Genomic DNA, 19,248 nt, shown 5'->3' with positions numbered 1-19,248 from the left:
ATCTTTTGACAGCGTGGATACCAGAACTGGACAGAGTATCCAGTAATGCCATCATACAATAGTAATAACAGCTCACTTACTTCTAGTCAATACATTCTTCTATTCAACCCATCCTTGTTTATACATCAAAATATCGCACGTTGACAGAAAGGTCGAAAGCTTAAGCATATATCACAACTACGCTAAAGAAATCCCATAAAGCCTTGCAAGTAACGTTAAGAGAGAGACACACACAATGGAAATTTACAAGAGGTTAAGGGATCATTTTGGACTCACCCAGCCTCGCCCTGATACTTCTGCAACAAATGCTCTATCTGCTGGAGGAATTAAAAGGCAGGGAATTAGCTCATTTGGGTGGCAGAACTGGAGGTGAGCAGATCTGCAGCCCACAGCTCCTGCAGAGCAGAGCAGAGGGAATCCTACGTCTCTGATCCAGCTGCCCAAAAGGGCGCTCCCTGAGGGAAGAGAGGACCCACTCCAAAGTCCAACCAGCGAGGGAAGTATCCTCTGGACCTTGGACTTTGGTAACCCCCTTCACTTATTCTGGTTTGGGTTTCCCCACCATGGGAAAGCCTGGGACTAAACTGACCCCGAGGGGGTGAACGAGAGGAAGAAGCCCAGGGAGAACAGTCTTAAGCAGCCTTGATTACCAGACTACTGGTAGCCCAAAGGGCTCTGGGTAGGAGCCCAGTGGAGCGGGAGGACCCAGGCTCCCCTCCCCACAACCCCCTTGGTAGTCAGGAGTGGCACTGTGATCACTAGGCCATACTCCCCAAGAGAGGTCCATTACAAATTGGTGGAGAATGTGGGAAACACCCCACCCTGAGAGAAGGACCAACTGACTGACCAAGGCGGCCAAACCGCCCGACGTAGAATAACGTTGGCTGGTACGCCAGCAGAGATGGAGTCAGAACAGTTGCTGAAATGGATGACTGAGAACCAGCAGCAGTAGGCAGCACAACAGCATCAAAAGCAACAGCTCCTGCAGCAAATGGCCGCCCAGCAACTGGTTCAGGACTTAGGGTCCCAGAAACAGGAACAGCAGCAAAGGTTAATTCAACAAGTCGTGGCATTAATGAAGCCCCAAGTGTCCCCCAGAGCTTCTCCCTTGGGGGGCCTGGAACCAAACCCTGGAGCCCCACCAGTACCCACGAAGCTCACAAAAATGGGCCCTGAGAATGACCCTGAGGCTTTTCTGGTGACATTTGAGCAGGTGGTGACGGCGGTCCGATGGCCCCCTGACCAGCACGGGCCGTATACCAAGGACTGGATGCAGAGACCACCCAAGACTATCCTCAGGTCAGAGCGGCCATATTGGACTACCTCAACATAACCTTCCGCCAGACGTTCCACAGGGAGAGGTACCCTCCAGGGGCTCAACCCCGGGTTGTCACACAGAAACTGTGAGATCTATGTTGGAGATGGCTAAAATCAGAAGGGCGGCCCGGAGTAGAGGTGGCTGAACTCATCCTGGTGGAGCAGTTTGACCAAATCCTCCCAAAGAGGGGCAGGGGGACTGGGTGCTCAGACATCGACCAGAGTCACTTACCGAAGCTGTGTGATTGACGGAAAACTATCCAGCAGCTGAGAGAGCTCTAACTCCCGCATCTGAGCCATTGCTTGATGCCAGAAATACCCCTCGACAGAAGGGGGAAGCCAACCAGGGAAGTCAGAAGCTACACAGAGTGTCCCAGCCTATCAGGGGCCCAGCCAGCCCTCAAGCGCAGGAGAAACCCCAGGTCCTCCAACCTCAGCCCGAACATAAAGCCTGGGGTCCCCAAGGGACTTCCCCACTCAAAAGCCAGGAAGGATGAGGGGGCCAAGCATCTGGGGGAAGACATCCCCAGAGGCCCAGTTCCCAACCAGCAGTCCTGTGGGCGTCAGGGCTAGCATTATCAGGAATGCCCCTATATGGGGTGCAGCTCTGGGCAAGTATGATGGCAGAGAGTCATGCCTGGAAGCACACCCCAGCAAAGGTAACAGTTCTTGTACAAATAAATGGGACTGAGGTAGTAGGTCTCGTAGACTCTGGGTGTGGGCAAACTCTGGTCCGGGATGACTTGGTCCCCTACCCTGAAGCCCCCAGGGAGACCATCTCCCTGAAGTGCATTCATGGGGATATTAAACCCTATCCCAGTGCCTGGGTCGAGGTCACCACAGGGGAGAACAATAAGCCCCCTCATAGTAGGGCTAGCCCCAACCCTAGCCTTCCACATAATCTTCGGTCAGAATTGGGAACACTTCTCCGACATATTGAGGGGATGTAGACCTGCTCCTGGGAACCTGGAGGAAGCGCCTGAGGGAACCAGAGTAGGCAGGGAACCCCAGCCCGTCACACAGGCTGGAGTATATTAGGAGCAGGACCCCAGGGCGGGGAAGGGGGGTCCAGCCAAAAGGAAGTGCTGCCGGAAGATCCTCCTAATGAGGAGACATTACAAACCCCACTCTAGGAAGGGGACTTACTGACCCGAGAGACTGATTTCGTGAAGGACCAGAGGGAAGATGAGACCTTGAGCCATGCATATGAACAACTCCCAGTGGTTCAAAGTGAGGTCGCAGATCCCCACCAGGCTGCGTAATACACTCAAAGACCATTGGATAGGGGAAATTCAGTCACAACTCCTCATCCCTCAGTCGCATTGATGAGAAGTCATGCGACTGTACCATGCTATCCCCTCTGCAGGCCATCTTGGACAAGAGAAAACTTTGGCCCGGATCTTAGACCACTTCTTCTGACTTGGTGTACATCAAGAAGTTAAAAACTTCTGCAACTCCTTCCCTGAATGCCAGCTAGTTGGGCCAAAAGGTGGGGTGAAAGCCCCCCTCATCCCACTCCGGGTCATCAATGTCCCCTTCAAACACATTGGTATAGACCTTGTCAGCACCCTGGAAAAAAGTGCCGCTGGATACAAACACCTATTGGTGAGTCAATTATGCAACTCACTATCCTGAGGCAATCCAACCTACATAATACCAATGCAAAGACTATTGCCATGGAACTACTGAAAGTCCTTGCTTAAGTAGGCGTTCCTAAGGAGATGGTCACCGACCAAGGTACGAACTTCAAGTCCCGCTTGATGAAACAAGTCTGTGTCAGCTTATCACCTGCAAAGGGATGGCCTGGCTGAATACTTCAACTGAACGCTGAAGCAGATGCTAAGAAGTTTTATGCCTGAAGACCTGCATCATTGGGATCAACTGATTCCATTTCCTGTTTGCCATTCAGGAAGTCCCACAAACCCCCTTGGCAGTCAGGAGTTGCAGCCGTGACCACTAGGCCACGCTCCCCAAGAGAGGACCGTTACAGTCATTGATAAAGATATTGAATTGCATTAAGCCAAGAAGAGATTCTTAGGGAACTCCACTAGAAATGCCAGCACAGAATGCTGATTCTCCATTTACAATTACTTTGTGAGGTCTACCAGTCAGCCAGTACTTAACCCATCTAGTGTGCTTTCTTCATTTTGCATATTGCTATTTTTTAAAAATCAGAATATGGAGTAGTACAAAGTCACTTCCCTTACAGAAATCTAAATATGTCAGTAAAACTGCCTTTGACAATGAAACTCGTAATCTCATCAAAAAATCAAGTTTGTTTGACACAACTTAATTTCCATCAAACCATGTGGATTGGCATGAATTACACTGCCATCCTTTAAATCTTTAGCGACTGCATCTTCTATCAGCTTTTCCATTATTTGGCCCAGGATCAATGTCAAGCTAAGTGGCCTATAGTTACCTAGGCCATACTCTTTACACCTTTAGATACTAATCCTCTTGAACTTTCCCAGCATTCCAAGGATTTGTTGTCCAGTTCTGGTGTCCTCACTTAAAAAAAAAAAAAAAAAAAAAAAAAAGAGGCTGACAAATTTACCTGGGGTCAGAAAATACTACAAGAATGAGTAGAGGTCTGGAAAACCGCCTTAGAGTTAGATATTACAGGAGTTCAGTTTATTTACTTTATCCAAGAAAAGATTAAGAGGTGACTTGATCACAGTCTATAAATATCCACATGGAAAGAAGGGCTGTAATCTAACAGACAAAAGCATAACAAGATCCAACAGCTGGAAGCTAAATCTAGACAAATTCAGGCTAAAAAGAAGACGTATATTTTTACTAGTAATAACAATTAACCATTGGAACAATACATCTACAGATGCTATGGATTCTTCATCACCTGAAGTTTTAAAACTAGGACAGGACTGGGTGTCACAGCACAGGCCAGAGAATTTCACCAAGTGATTCCTGCATATCTTTGAGAAAATCTGCTCTAGGCTCAACCAGAAGTTATGAGCTGGATGCAGGACTCACTTGGTGAAACACTCTGGTCTGGGCTATACAGGTGATCAGACTAGATGATCATAAAGGTCCCTCCTGGCCTTCAGTATCTATGAAATGTACACAAAGGTTCAAACCATACTTGGTTTTCCCAACTGAAAGGAAAAACTGAAGCTGAAATCAAATCTGCACACAGTGGAAACAAAGAAATAGTCAGTTTCCTGCTAAATATGTATAAGAACATAAGAGCGGCCATACTGGGTCAGACCAAAGGTCCATCTAGCCCAGTATCCTATCTTCCGACAGTGGCCAATGCCAGGTGCCCTAGACGGAATGAACAGAACAGGCAATCATCAAGTGATCCATCCCCTCTCGCCCATTCCCAACTTCTGGCAAAGAGAGGCTAGGGACACCATCCCTTCCCATCCTGGCTAACAGCCATTGGTGGACCTATCCTCCATGAACTTACCTAGTTCTTTTTTGAACCCTTTTATAGTCTTGGCCTTCACAACATCCTCTGGCAAAGAGTTTCACAGACTGACTGTGCGTTGTATGAAAAAATACTTCCTTTTGTTAGTTTTAAACCTGCTGCCTATTAATTTCAGAGGGTGACCCCTAGTTCTTGTGTTATGAGAAGGAGTAAACAACACTTCCTGATTTACTTTCTCCACACAGGTCATGATTTTATAAACCTCTATCATATCCCCCCTTCATCATCTTTTTTCCAAGCTGAAAAGTTCCAGTCTTATTAATCTCTCCTCATATGGAAGCCGTTCCATACCCCGAATAATTTTTATTGCCCTTTTCTGAACCTTTTCCAATTCCAATATATCTCTTTTTTGAGATGGGGCAACCAAGATGTGGGCGTACCATGAATTTATAGAGGCAATATGATATTTTCTGAATATGAAAATTATGAAATTACACTCTGAGGAAACAACAGTGCAATCTGAAATAGAAAACACAAAATTATGTAAAAACACCAAGAGGAAGTGCTGTATTGTTGTGATTCAGGGCTTACCTCTTCCCAGCATGTTAGCTCTCTGTCCTGCAGGCCAATCGTCCACATATCATTTAACCTAGATTATATGAAAACAGTATCAGATTTAAATTTCTTTAGGTTGATTATTTTTAGTTTGTGAAGTTGTAATGAACAAAGACAGCAGTCAGCAGTCCAAACCTCAGAAGCATTCCCCGTTCTCACATGCAGCAGGAATTCCTTAGCCTAGAGACTGGTGCTTTAGCCAATCCCAAAAAAGCTAGTAATAGGCTCAAGATTTTAGCACCTTCCAAGATCATCATATGTAAACCCAGAACAGTATTACAGCATCAGTCTTGTTGCTTTTGTGCTACAATGAACAATTTCACAACAGCTTTGCTCAGAGCTTGAGGATTTGGGCTGCTAACCCGTGAGATTTTAGATGAAATCCTCCTTTTTACTGTTCTGCTTCCTCCTTCCTTTCCATCCCCCAGTGGCAATTCCAGACCCTGACCACAGGGATTAGTGATGTGGCTGAACCCAACCTCAAGGACATTTTAGATGAAGAACCCACTACCCCATCACTCTATTGGCGAGGCCAAATCTGACTATGCTGCTCTAAATACCAGTAAGCCCCAGCCTCTCAGGAATGTTCCCTTCCCTGATGTTTGTCTGCCTAGGGACTCATGTTCCTCAATGAGATGCTGCTAACATGGTCACATTAAGCTGTTAGAGAGCCCTCATTCCTGGTTCTTCTGCTCAGCCAATCTTCTTGCAGCCATCCTGGAGACTCCTGGGAATAGGCCTCCTACCTAGAAATTGAGTAACTCCTCAAAATGGTCTGTTCTTCTCACCACCTCACCCAGAAAAAAGGCTCCCATTAGAGTTAAGAAAGCCTCCAGAGACACCTCCTCCTTTACCTGACTCATCTCCCAGGGACTCTGACTCCGTACCTCAACTCCAGGTTTTCAAATAAGTTATAAATATTATATATATAAAGTTATAAATAAGTTCATCAGTAAGGTTAATAAGGGCTGGAGATTCAGGTGAGGAAAACCTGAGGGCTCTGACTCCTCCGCTAAAGCTCTCACTAAGAAAAATCAAAACAACAGGGTGCTTACTTTGCCAATCCTCAATTCCTTAGAAGATAAAAAAAGAAAAGGAGTACTAGTGGCACCTTAGAGATTAACCAATTTATTTGAGCATAAGCTTTCGTGAGCTACAGCTCACTTCATCGGATGCATTCAGTGGAAAATACAGTGAGGAGATTTATATACACACAGAACATGAAAAAATGGGTGTTATCATACACATGGTAAGGAGAGTAATCACTTAAGATGAGCTATTACCAGCAGGAGAGCTGGGGGTGGGGGGGTGGGGAGAGGGGGAGAAAACCTTTTGCAGTAATAATCAAGGTGGGCCATTGCCAGCAGTTAACAGGAACGTCTAAGGAGCGGTGGGGGTGGGGGAATAAACATGGGGAAATAATGTAATGTAATGACACATCCACTCCCAGTCTTTATTCAAGCCTAAGTTAATTGTATCCAGTTTGCAAATTAATTCCAATTCAGCAGACTCTCACTGGAGTCTGTTTTTGAAGTCTTTTTGTTGTAATATTGCGACCTTTAGGTCTGTAATCGAGTGACCAGAGAGATTGAAGTGAAGTGTTCTCCGACTGGTTTATGAATGTTATAATTCTTGACATCTGATTTGTGTCCATTTATTCTTTTCCGTAGAGACTGTCCAGTTTGACCAATGTACATGGCAGAGGAGCATTGCTGGCACATGATGGCGTATATCACATTGGTGGATGTGCAGGTGAACGAGCCTCTGATAGTATGGCTGATGTGATTAGGCACTATGATGGTGTCCCCTGAATAAATATGTGGGGACAGTTGGCAACGGGCTTTGTTGCAAGGATAGGTTCCTGGGTTAGTGGTTCTGTTGTGTAGTGTGTGGTTGCTGGTGCGTATTTGCTTCAGGTTGGGGGGCTGTCTGTAGGCAAGGACTGGCCTGTCTCCCAAGATTTGTGAAAGTGATGGGTCGTCTTTCAGGATAGATTGTAGATCCTTGATGATGCGTTGGAGAGGTTTTAGTTGGGGGCAGAAGGTGATGGCTAGTGGCGTTTTGTTATTATCTTTGTTGGGCCTGTCCTGTAGTAGGTGACTTCTGGGTACTCTTCTGGCTCTGTCAATTAGTTTCTTCACTTCAGCAGGTGGGTACTGTAGTTGTAAGAATGCTTGACAGAGATCTTGTAGGTGTTTGTCTCTGTCTGAGGGGTTGGAGCAAATGCGGTTGTATCGTAGAGCTTGGCTGTAGACGATGGATCGTGTGGTGTGGTCTGGGTGAAAGCTGGAGGCATGTAGGTAGGAATAGTGGTCAGTAGGTTTCCGGTATAGGGTGGTGTTTATGTGACCATTGCTTATTAGCACTGTACTGTCCAGGAAGTGGATCTCTTGTGTGGACTGGTCCAGGCTGAGGTTGATGGTGGGATGGATGAGCTCTCAAAACTGGATACTCTCATAAAAAAAACAAACAATCTTCCACACAAAGTTCCTCGTGGCTGAACTTTACAAAAACTAGACAAGCCGTTTACAACACACACTTTGCTTCTCACAAAAGAAAAAGGACACTAAACTGTCTAAGCTACTACATGCCAAAAGAGGCCACAGCAATGGTTCCCTTAACCCACCCAGCAATATTGTCAATCTATCCAACTATACTCTTAGCACAGCAGAAGAATCTGTCCTATCTCAGGGCCTCTCCTTCTGCCCCTCCACCCCCACAAACATGATACAGTTCTGTGGTGACCTAGAATCCTATTTTCGACGTCTCCGACTCAAGGAATATTTCCAACACACCTCTGAACAACATACTAATCCACAGAGACCTTCCTACCAACACTACAAAAAGAAGGATTCTAGGTGGACTCCTCCTGAGGGTCGAAACAACAGACTGGACTTCTACATAGAGTGCTTCCACCGACGTGCACGGGCTGAAATTGTGGAAAAGCAGCATCACTTTCCCCATAACCTCAGCCGTGCAGAGCACAATGCCATCCACAGCCTCAGAAACAACTCTGACATCATAATCAAAAAGGCTGACAAAGGAGGTGCTGTCGTCATCTTTGGGACTAGTTTCAGAAACCAAGCCACTTCAACTGTGCTTATTTGGCACCTGCTACTGGCTCCCATCAGTTCCCATGCTGGATTCTGGGGCCAGCAGAGCCCCATCCCAGCTATATCATGCACCACCATTGCCAAACTCATCATAAAACGGGCATGTCAGTAAGTTGCCCAAGGTGCAGTTCTGGTCCCTGGTCTTCTTGGACTCAGTCCTGAGCCACTTAATACACTCCTTGCACTGGTCACCAGTCCAGTAAATTTGCAACACTGCAAGATTCTTTGCTATTTTCTGATATGCAGGGTCATTCCTAGTAATTTTAGTAAAGTCAACTGTTTTCTGGCCTCACATCAGAGATTTACCAAAATCTGTCTGTGCTCCCATGACCATGAAGCAGCACACTCTGCAAAAGACTTCTGTTCAGTCTCCACTGCAAACACAGAAGGCTCTCTGAGGGCGTGTTTGCAGCATGGTGTTAAGAAGACAAATGGAGGGGTTAAACACTGACTCACTGGGCTGCTGCACTAAATCAAGGTGGGCTGCTTCCATCTTCCCAGAGCTGATGGCCCAAGGGATTGTGGGATACTTTTGGCAGCCACCCAGGATCTGAGTCAGGTAGGTTTCTTCTATCCTGCAAAGCAACAGGGCTTGAACCCTGGATCTCAGCTTGATTCTGACCTGAACCCTCCAGCCCCACAGGATCCTAGGACCAAGCCCAAGTCTGTGAGATCTGTGTATAGACAGAAGGGGGGTTTGCCTAAATTTGAGCCTGGGCTTACATTGCAATGTAGACATATCCTATGTGGCTCTGTTTGCTACAACATCCTGTGCTTCTCTGTTATCAGCAGAAGGAAACTCCACCGATTGGAAGGCATGAGATGCACTGTCCTAGGGATGGGGACTTCATGACCACCACTCCCAGGAGAAGGAGGTGGGTGGTGGTGGTCAGGGACTCCTTCCTAAAGAGGACTAAGTCATCTATCTGCCGTCCCGACCGGGAAAACCAAGAAGTGTGCTGCTTGCCAGGAGCTAGGATTCATGATGTGACAGACAGACTGCCAAGACTCATCAAGCCCTCGGATCGCTACCCCTTCCTGCTTCTCCATGTGGGCACCAATGATACTGCCAAGAATGACCTTGAGCGGATCACTGCAGACTACGTGGCTCTGGGAAGAAGGATAAAGGAGTTTGGAGGCACAAGTGGTGTTCTTGTCCATCCTCCCTGTGGAAGGAAAAGGCCCAGGTAGAGACCGTCGAATCATGGAAGTCAATGAATGGCTACACAGGTGGTGTCGGAGAGAAGGCTTTAGATTCTTTGACCATGGGATCGTGTACCAAGAAGGAGGATTGCTAGGAAGAGACAGCTTGCACCTAATGAAGAGAGGGAAGAGCATCTTCGCAAGCAGGCTGGCTAATCTACTGAGGAGGGCTTTAAACTAGGTTCACTGGGGGAAGGAGACCAAAGCCCTGAGGTAAGGGGGAAGTGGGACTCCAGGAGGAAGCAAATGCAGGAGAGTCCAAGATGGGAGGACTCCTGCCTCATGCTGAGAAAGCAAGACGATCAGTGAGTTATCTTAAGTGCCTATACACGAATACAAGAAGCCTGGGAAACAAGCAGGGAGAACTGGAAGTCCTGGCACAGTAAAGGAATTATGATGTGATTGGAATAACAGAGACTTGGTGGGATAACTCACGTGACAGGAGTACTGTTCAGGAAGGACAGGCAGGGCAGAAAAGGTGGGGGAGTTGCACTGTATGTAAGAAAGCAGTATGACTGCTCAGAGCGCCAGAATGAAATTGCAGAAAAACCTGAGAGTCTCTGGATTAAGTTTAGAAGTGTGAGCAACAAGGGTGATGTCGTGGTGGGAGTCTGCTATAGACCACCAGACCAAGGGGATGAGGTGGATGAGGCTTTCTTCCGGCAACTAACGGAAGTCACTAGATCGCAGGCCCTGGTTCTCATGGGAGACTTCAATCACCCCGCTATCTGCTGGGAGAGCAATACAGCAGTGCACAGAAAATCTAGGAAGTTTTTGGAAAGTGTAAGAGACAATTTCCTGGTGCAAGTGCTGAAGGAACCAACTAGGGGCAGAGCTCTTCTTGACCTGCTGCTCACAAACTGGGAAGAACTAGTAGGGGAAGCTAAAGTGGATGGGAACCTGGGAGGCAGTGACCATGAGATGGTCGAGTTCAGGCTCTTGACACAGGGAAGAAAGGAGAGCAGCAGAATACGGACCCTGGACTTCAGAAAAGCAGACTTTGACTCCCTCAGGGAACTGATGGGCAGGATCCCCTGGGAGAATAACATGAGGGGGAAAGGAATCCAGGAGACCTGGCTGTATTTTAAAGAATCCTTATTGAGGTTGCAGGAACAAACCATTCCAAAGTGTACAAAGAACTGTAAATATGGCAGGTGACCAGCTTTGCTTAACAGTAATATCCTTGCTGATCTATCTTAAACACAAAAAAGAAGCTTACAAGAAGTGGAAGATTGGACAAATGACCAGGGAGGAGTATAAAAATATTGCTCAGGCATTCAGGAGTGAAATCAGGAAGGCCAAATCACACCTGGAGTTGCAGCTAGCAAGAGATGTTAAGAGTAACAAGAAGGGTTTCTTCAGGTATGTTAGCAACAAGAAGAAAGTCAAGGAAAGTGTGGGCGCCTTACTGAATGATGGAGGCAACCTAGTGACAGAGGATGTGGAAAAAGCTAATGTACTCAATGCTTTTTTTGCCTCTGTCTTCATGAACAAAGTCAGCTCCCAGACTACTGCACTGGACAGCACAGTATGGGGAGAAGGTGACCAGCCCTCTGTAGAGAAAGAAAAGGTTCAGGACTATTTAGAAAAGCTGGACGAGCACAAGTCCATGGGGCTGGATGTGCTGCATCCAAGGATGCTAGAAGAGTTGGTGGATGTGATTGCAGAGCCATTGGCTGTTATCTTTGAAATCTCGTGGCATTCTGTAGAGGTCCAGGATGACTGGAAAAAAGCTAATGTGGTGCCCATCTTTAAAAAATGGAAGAAGGAGTATCCTGGGAACTACAGGCCAGTCAGCCTCACCTCAGTCCCTGGAAAAATCATGGAGCAGGTCCTCAAGGAATCAGTTTTGAAGCATTAAGAGGAGAGGAAAGTGATCAGGAACAGTCATTCACCAAGGGCAAGTCATGCCTGACTAACCTAACTGCCTTTTATGATGAGATAACTGGCTCTGTGGATGAGGGGAAAGCAGTGGACGTGTTACTCCTTGACTTTAGCAAAGCTTTTGATACGGTCTCCCACAGTATTCTTGCCAGCAAGTTAAAGAAGTATGGGCTTCTTTAAAGTTAAGAATGGGCTGGATGAATGGACTGTAAGGTGCATAGAAAGCTGGTTAGATCATCGGGCTCAACGGGTAGTGATAAATGGCTCTATGTCTAGCTGGCAGCTGGTATCAAGTGGAGTGCCCCAAGGGTCGGTCCTGGGGCCAGTTTTATTCAATATCTTCATTAATGATCTAGAAGATGGCGTGGATTGCACCCTCAGCAAGTTTGCAGATTACACTAAATTCGGAGGAGTGGTAGATACACTGGAGGGTAGGGATCCCCTGGCCAGGATCCCCTGGGGGACTAACTTGAAGGGGAAAGGAGTCCAGGAGAGCTGGCTGTATTTCAAGGAATCCCTGTTGAGGTTACAGGGACAAACCATCCCGATGAGTCGAAAGAATAGTAAATATGGCAGGCGACCAGCTTGGCTTAATAGTGAAATCCTAGCGGATCTTAAACATAAAAAAGAAGCTTACAAGAAGTGGAAGGTTGGACATATGACCAGGGAAGAGTATAAAAATATTGCTCGGGCATGTAGGAATGAAATCAGGAGGGCCAAATTGCACCTGGAGCTGCAGCTAGCAAGAGATGTCAAGAGTAACAAGAAGAGTTTCTTCAGGTATGTTGGAAACAAGAAGAAAGCCAAGGAAAGTGTGGGCCCCTTACTGAATGAGGGAGGCAACCTAGTGACAGAGGAGGTGGAAAAAGCTAATGTACTCAATGCTTTTTTTGACTCTGTCTTCACTAACAAGGTCAGCTCCCAGACTGCTGCGCTGGGCATCACAAAATGGGGAAGAGATGGCCAGCCCTCTGTGGAGATAGAGGTGGTTAGGGACTATTTAGAAAAGCTGGATGTGCACAAGTCCATGGGGCCGGACGAGTTGCATCCGAGAGTGCTGAAGGAATTGGCGGCTGTGATTGCAGAGCCATTGGCCATTATCTTTGAAAACTCGTGGCGAACGGGGGAAGTCCCGGATGACTGGAAAAAGGCTAATGTAGTGCCAATCTTTAAAAAAGGGAAGAAGGAGGATCCTGGGAACTACAGGCCAGTCAGCCTCACCTCAGTCCCTGGAAAAATCATGGAGCAGGTCCTCAAAGAATCAATCCTGAAGCACTTGCATGAGAGGAAGGTGATCAGGAACAGCCAGCATGGATTCACCAAGGGAAGGTCATGCCTGACTAATCTAATCGCCTTTTACGATGAGATTACTGGTTCTGTGGATGAAGGGAAAGCAGTGGATGTATTGTTTCTTGACTTTAGCAAAGCTTTTGACACGGTCTCCCACAGTATTCTTGTCAGCAAGTTAAGGAAGTATGGGCTGGATGAATGCACTATAAGGTGGGTAGAAAGCTGGCTAGATTGTCGGGCTCAACGGGTAGTGATCAATGGCTCCATGTGTAGTTGGCAGCCAGTATCAAGTGGAGTGCCCCAAGGGTCGGTCCTGGGGCCGGTTTTGTTCAATATCTTCATAAATGATCTGGAGGATGGTGTGGATTGCACTCTCAGCAAATGTGCGGATGATACTAAACTGGGAGGAGTGGTAGATACGCTGGAGGGGAGGGATAGGATACAGAAGGACCTAGACAAATTGGAGGATTGGGCCAAAAGAAATCTGATGAGGTTCAATAAGGATAAGTGCAGGGTCCTGCACTTAGGACGGAAGAACCCAATGCACCGCTACAGACTAGGGACCGAATGGCTAGGCAGCAGTTCTGCAGAAAAGGACCTAGGGGTGACAGTGGACGAGAAGCTGGATATGAGTCAGCAGTGTGCCCTTGTTGCCAAGAAGGCCAATGGCATTTTGGGATGTATAAGTAGGGGCATAGCGAGCAGATAGAGGGACGTGATCGTTCCCCTCTATTCGACATTGGTGAGGCCTCATCTGGAGTACTGTGTCCAGTTTTGGGCCCAACACTAGAAGAAGGATGTGGATAAATTGGAGAGAGTCCAGCAAAGGGCAACAAAAATGATTAGGGGTCTAGAACACATGACTTATGAGGAGAGGCTGAGGGAGCTGGGATTGTTTAGCCTGCAGAAGAGAAGAATGAGGGGGGATTTGATAGCTGCTTTCAACTACCTGAAAGGGGGTTCCAAAGAGGATGGCTCTAGACTGTTCTCAATGGTAGCAGATGACAGAACGAGGAGTAATGGTCTCAAGTTGCAGTGGGGGAGGTTTAGATTGGATATTAGGAAAAACTTTTTCACTAAGAGGGTGGTGAAACACTGGAATGCGTTACCTAGGGAGGTGGTAGAATCTCTTTCCTTAGAGGTTTTTAAGGTCAGGCTTGACAAAGCCCTGGCTGGGATGATTTAACTGGGAATTGGTCCTGCTTCGAGCAGGGGGTTGGACTAGATGACCTTCAGGGGTCCCTTCCTACCCTGATATTCTATGATTCTATGATAGGATACAGAGGGACCTAGACAAATTGGAGGATTGGGCCAAAAGAAATCTGATGAGGTTCAAGAAGGATAAGTGCAGAGTCCTGCACTTAGGACGGAAGAATCCCATGCACCACTACATACTAGGGACCGAATTGCTAGGCAGCAGTTCTGTGGAAAAGAACCTAGGGGTGACAGTGGACGAGAAGCTGGATATGAGTCAACAGTGTGCGCTTGTTTCCAAGAAGGCTAATAGCATTTGGGGCTGTATAAGTAGGAGCATAGCCAGCAGATCGAGGGACGTGGCGAACGGGGGAAGTCCCAGATGACTGGAAAAAGGCTAATGTAGTGCCAATCTTTAAAAAAGGGAAGGAGGAGGATCCTGGGAACTACAGGCCAGTCAGCCTCACCTCAGTCCCCGGAAAAATCATGGAGCAGGTCCTCAAAGAATCAATCCTGAAGCTCTTACATGAGAGGAAAGTGATCAGGAACAGTCAGCATGGATTCACCAAGGGAAGGTCATGCCTGACTAATCTAATCACCTTCTATTATGAGATTACTGGTTCTGTGGATGAAGGGAAAGCAGTGGATGTATTGTTTCTTGACTTTAGCAAAGCTTTTGACACGGTCTCCCACAGTATTCTTGTCAGCAAGTTAAAGAAGTATGGGCTGGATGAATGCACTATAAGGTGGGTAGAAAGTTGGCTAGATTGTCGGGTTCAACGGGTAGTGATCAATGGCTCCATGTCTAGTTGGCAGCCGGTATCAAGTGGAGTGCCCCAGGGGTTGGTCCTGGGGCCGGTTTTATTCAATATCTTCATAAATGATCTGGAGGATGGTGTGGATTGCACTCTCAGCAAATTTGCGGATGATACTAAACTGGGAGGAGTGGTAGATACGCTGGAGGGCAGGGATAGGATACAGAAGGACCTAGACAAATTGGAGGATTGGGCCAAAAGAAATCTGATGAGGTTCAATAAGGATAAGTGCAGGGTCCTGCACTTAGGACGGAAGAACCCAATGCACAGCTACAGACTAGGGACCGAATGGCTCGGCAGCAGTTCGGCAGAAAAGGACCTAGGGGTGAGAGTGGACGAGAAGCTGGATATGAGTCAGCAATGTGCCCTTGTTGCCAAGAAGGCCAATGGCATTTTGGGATGTATAAGTAGGGGCATTTCCAGCAGATCGAGGGACGTGATTGTTCCCCTCTATTCGACATTGGTGAGGCCTCATCTGGAGTACTGTGTCCAGTTTTGGGCCCCACACTACAAGAAGGATGTGGATAAATTGGAGAGAGTCCAGCAGAGAGCAAAAAAATGATTAGGGGTATGGAACACATGACTTATGAGGAGAGGCTGAGGGAACTGGGATTGTTTAGTCTGCAGAAGAGAAGAATGAGGGGGGATTTGATAGCTGCTTTCAACTACCTGAGAGGTGGTTCCAGAGAGGATGGTTCTAGACTATTCTCAGTGGTAGAAGAGGACAGGACAAGGAGGAATGATCTCAAGTTGCAGTGGGGGAGGTTTAGGATGGATATTAGGAAAATCTTTTTCACTAGGAGGGTGGTGAAGCACTGGAATGCGTTACCTAGGGAGGTGGTAGAATCTCCTTCCTTAGAAGTTTTTAAGGTCAGGCTTGACAAAGCCCTGGCTGGGATGATTTCATTGGGGATTGGTCCTGCTTTGAGCAGGGGGTTGGACTAGATGACCTCCTGAGGTCCCTTCCAACCCTGATATTCTAGGATTCTATGACTTCAGGCCCTGAGCAATCCTGCAAGGTTAAAAATCTTAGGGGAAGCTCTCTTGAAAAATCTATGCAGGCAGCTATCCTTGTTCCACTATTGTAGGATTCATTCAAGGTTCATGCACTTGGCAACATTCAGGGCACACCCGGAGTGTTGTGTAGGAGCAGTGTACACACAGCTCCTCTCAAGGGCATGAACCTTGGAATCTCGCCCAGATGACATGAACCGTGGGACTGGGCTCAAGGGCCGAGAGCAAGGAATGCGGGAGATAGAAATTGGTAAATAAGAATGTTAAACAAAGCCAGTGTATTCCTTTTATCTGTTGGAGAATGTAATGCGCGGGGAGAGAGAAAGAATAAAGGAGAGGGTGGAAAGCTGACAGGCCCAGTCCGTTGGCAGACCAGCCTGTTTGCTTGCTTAAAGCTTTGTGCTGTCTTGTCATTGAACCGCAACAACTGGCGCCCAAACGTGGGGCCCTCAGCACTCACCTCGCACGGCAAGGGTTTCAGACGCGTCACTCATCCGCTTCGCGGATCCCGGTGAGTATTTTTCATTGTGGTAAGTATGGGAAGCTCCCTCTCTGCTTTGCAAGTGCAACACCCTAATTAGTTACAGTATTTGCTGCGTAAGGCTCAGCATGACTGCCCCACTCGAGAACTCGCTCTCCTGCTACAGGAGGTGAGTGCCCAATGACCGTGGTACCCTGAAGCCGGAACCCTTCAGCTAGCGGACAGGGAGCGGTTGGGCCAGACACTGCACAAAGAGCCTCGGGCACCCGTGCAGGCTTTACATGCCTGGCACCTCTGCTGCGACGTGATACAGCGTGTCGCCTCGGACAGGCCCTCCCTCGCGGGGCTGGTGCTCTCGCCTCTCCTGTCCGCTCCTGCAGCCATCCCCCCTCCTGGCGATGCGACACAGCGTGTCGCCTCGGAAAGGCCCTCTCCCGCGCCAACAGAGGGGCTGCCGATCCCGCCACCCCCGTCCGCTCCTGCAACCATCCCTCCCCCTGCTTCGCCCCCAGTGCCTCTATTACCACCGCCTCCCTTGCCTTCCCCACCGGAGCCGGTGTGTGATTACCATCCCCTCGTGGGGCCCCATGCTCTGGGGCCCCCCGGGGGGGTCGTCCGCGTCTGCTCAGGGGCTTTCGCTGGTGCAACAAATGGTTCACACAGCGAAGACTCGCTCAGATATTACAGCAGAGGAGCTGGCTGATCTGGTCTCAGTCTGTCCGGTGACCTGGCAGGATGATGGCCAGGGCAACCAGGTTGCAAACTGGGTCAGTTTGCCTTACTCGGTGATCAGAGAGGTAAAGAAAGCGATTCGCGAGTTCGGCCTCACTAGCACATATGTACGTGGTCTCATTGAAGGGCTAGGTACTGGGTACACCCTGATCCCTGAAGATTGGAAGGCGCTGTTGTGCATGATGCTGACGCCCAGTCAGTATGTTATTTGGCTTAGTGAGCATCGGCAGATGGCGGAACGCCAAGCCCAGGTATATAGAGAGCAAGGTATCATTTACGAGCACTTGGCAGGGGAGGGCCAGTTTGCTACTGTTCAGATGCAGTCTCAACTCCCTCAGGCCATCTTCCCCATTATTTCCACCTGCGCCCAGCATGCTTTCCGGAAGGTCCCGGATTCAGGCAAGCCTACCAAAAGCTTTGCCAGTATCCATCAGGGTGCATCAGAGTCCTTTATGGATGTTTCCAACAGATTGCAGGAGGCTATCCTCCGACAGGTGGATAACCCTGCGGCAGCTCAGGAGATCCTGTTAAAAATGGCGGCTGAAAATGCGAACGAGGATTGCCGCCATGCTCTCAAGGTGGCACAAGCCGCTGGCGTTCTAGAGCTGTCGGACATGCTGCGGGCATGCCAAAAACTCGGCACACAAACACATAAACCTGGGGTTCTGGCCACCGCCCTGCGGAAAAGCGGGAAGGAGGGGAAGCGTTGTTATTGCTGTGGTAAGGAGGGTCACTTTCAGCGGGAGTGCTGCTCATCGACGGCACCCGCCCACCCCTCAAAGAAGTGCCCCAAGTGTCGGAAAGGCTATCACTGGGCTAATCAGTGTCGTAGCGGGTCGGGAAACCGCACAACTGGTCTCCCCCGAACCCAGGGCCAAACGGGGGTGTTTCCCACTCAGACAACTGTCCCTCTGCCTTAAAATCCATAGATTCCATGAGGGCGGCGACTGCCGGAAGTGCAGGGCTTGATTTGATTATGCAGGAGGACGCTGATTTTCAGTTGCCGGGGGAGGTTTGTGCCATACCTACACAGGTGACGGGACCTCTACCTGCCGGTTTTGTGGATCTGGTTCTCCCTCGCTCACACGCTGGGAAACAGGTTTTTTTTGTCATCCCAGGGGTCATTGACGCTGATTACACCGGCGTTATTAAGGTTCAGGTGTGGACCCATCTTCCGCAGTCGCTCCCGCATGGACGGTCAATTACACAATTGATTTTAGTCCCCTATCAGGTGCCAGCCGCAGAGGATCGAGCCCGGGGCGGGAACGGCTTTGGATTGACGCTGTCTCAGTTGCTGTCTCACAACACGTCCTCTCCACTTGTTGCTCTAACAATGTCGGTCCGCCCCTCGAAACCTCAGTTAACACTTCTCTTAAATAATGTTCCTTTTACAGTGCTGGTGGACACTGGAGCTGACATTACGGTGATTCGTGATCCGGAGTGGCCGGTCGGTTGGCCAACAGTTCCTTCTAAAGAGTTGTGGGGGATCGGGGTAGCAAACCCGGGCGCCAAGTTTTTCTTGGGTCACGGTCTCTAAACCAGGAGGCCGTGCCCTTGCTACAATCCGCCCTTTTGTACTCCCTGTCCACCTCAATATTTGGGGCCGTGACTTACTTGTAAAGCTGGACACCACCTTCGATATTAATATATAATGGCCCCAAATCCTCCCTCACCCACCTTGCCATCCGCATTACCATTGGTATGGCAATCCTTAGAGCCCGTATGGATTGACCAGGGGCCCCTCCCCCTAGAAAAGCTAAAAGCGCTTCATTCACTTGTACAACAACATTTGCATGCACAGCGCTTGGAGAGCTTCACTAGACCTTGGAACTAGCTGCTGTTATTTTGGCCTTTCAACTTTTTGCTGATTGTCCCTTTAATTTGATCGTGGACACGTATTATGTTTATCAGGTAATTGATCATTTACCCCTTGCCCTCATTACCCCTCAGGTCGATGCGGACCTTCTTCAACTGTTTTTGTCCTTATAGTATCTCCTCACCACTTGTAATTTCCCTTATTTTGTTGCTCATATTCGCAGTCATACCCCTCTGCCTGGGTTACTCACTGAAGGCAATGCGCACGCCAATCACGCGTTATGTGGTCAGGTAAATTCCCTTTTTTCTGACCCCATTGAAAGCCATTCCTTTTTTCATCAGTCTGCCTCTGTCTTGGCCCGACAGTTTCACATTCCTGCTGAT

At 48.3% G+C, this 19,248-nt stretch overlaps 1 protein-coding gene across 10 annotated transcripts in view; it reads right to left on the bottom strand.

Moving 5' to 3' along the window:
• LZTR1 (leucine zipper like post translational regulator 1) overlaps positions 1-19,248 on the bottom strand; it is a 300,011-nt gene that overhangs the window by 196,965 nt on the left and 83,798 nt on the right. For all 10 annotated transcript variants that reach the window (XM_048826871.2, XM_048826873.2, XM_048826876.2 and 7 more), the window contains one exon: positions 5,300-5,357. In XM_048826871.2, coding sequence (XP_048682828.1) covers positions 5,300-5,357 — 58 coding nt within the window. The remainder of the gene's footprint in view (positions 1-5,299; positions 5,358-19,248) is intronic.

The sequence above is a fragment of the Caretta caretta genome, chromosome 21, assembly GCF_965140235.1.
Source record: "Caretta caretta isolate rCarCar2 chromosome 21, rCarCar1.hap1, whole genome shotgun sequence".
NCBI lineage: Eukaryota > Metazoa > Chordata > Testudines > Cheloniidae > Caretta > Caretta caretta.
The sequence above is the reverse complement of the archived record's forward strand: the minus strand, read 5'-3'. Positions and strand labels throughout refer to the sequence as shown.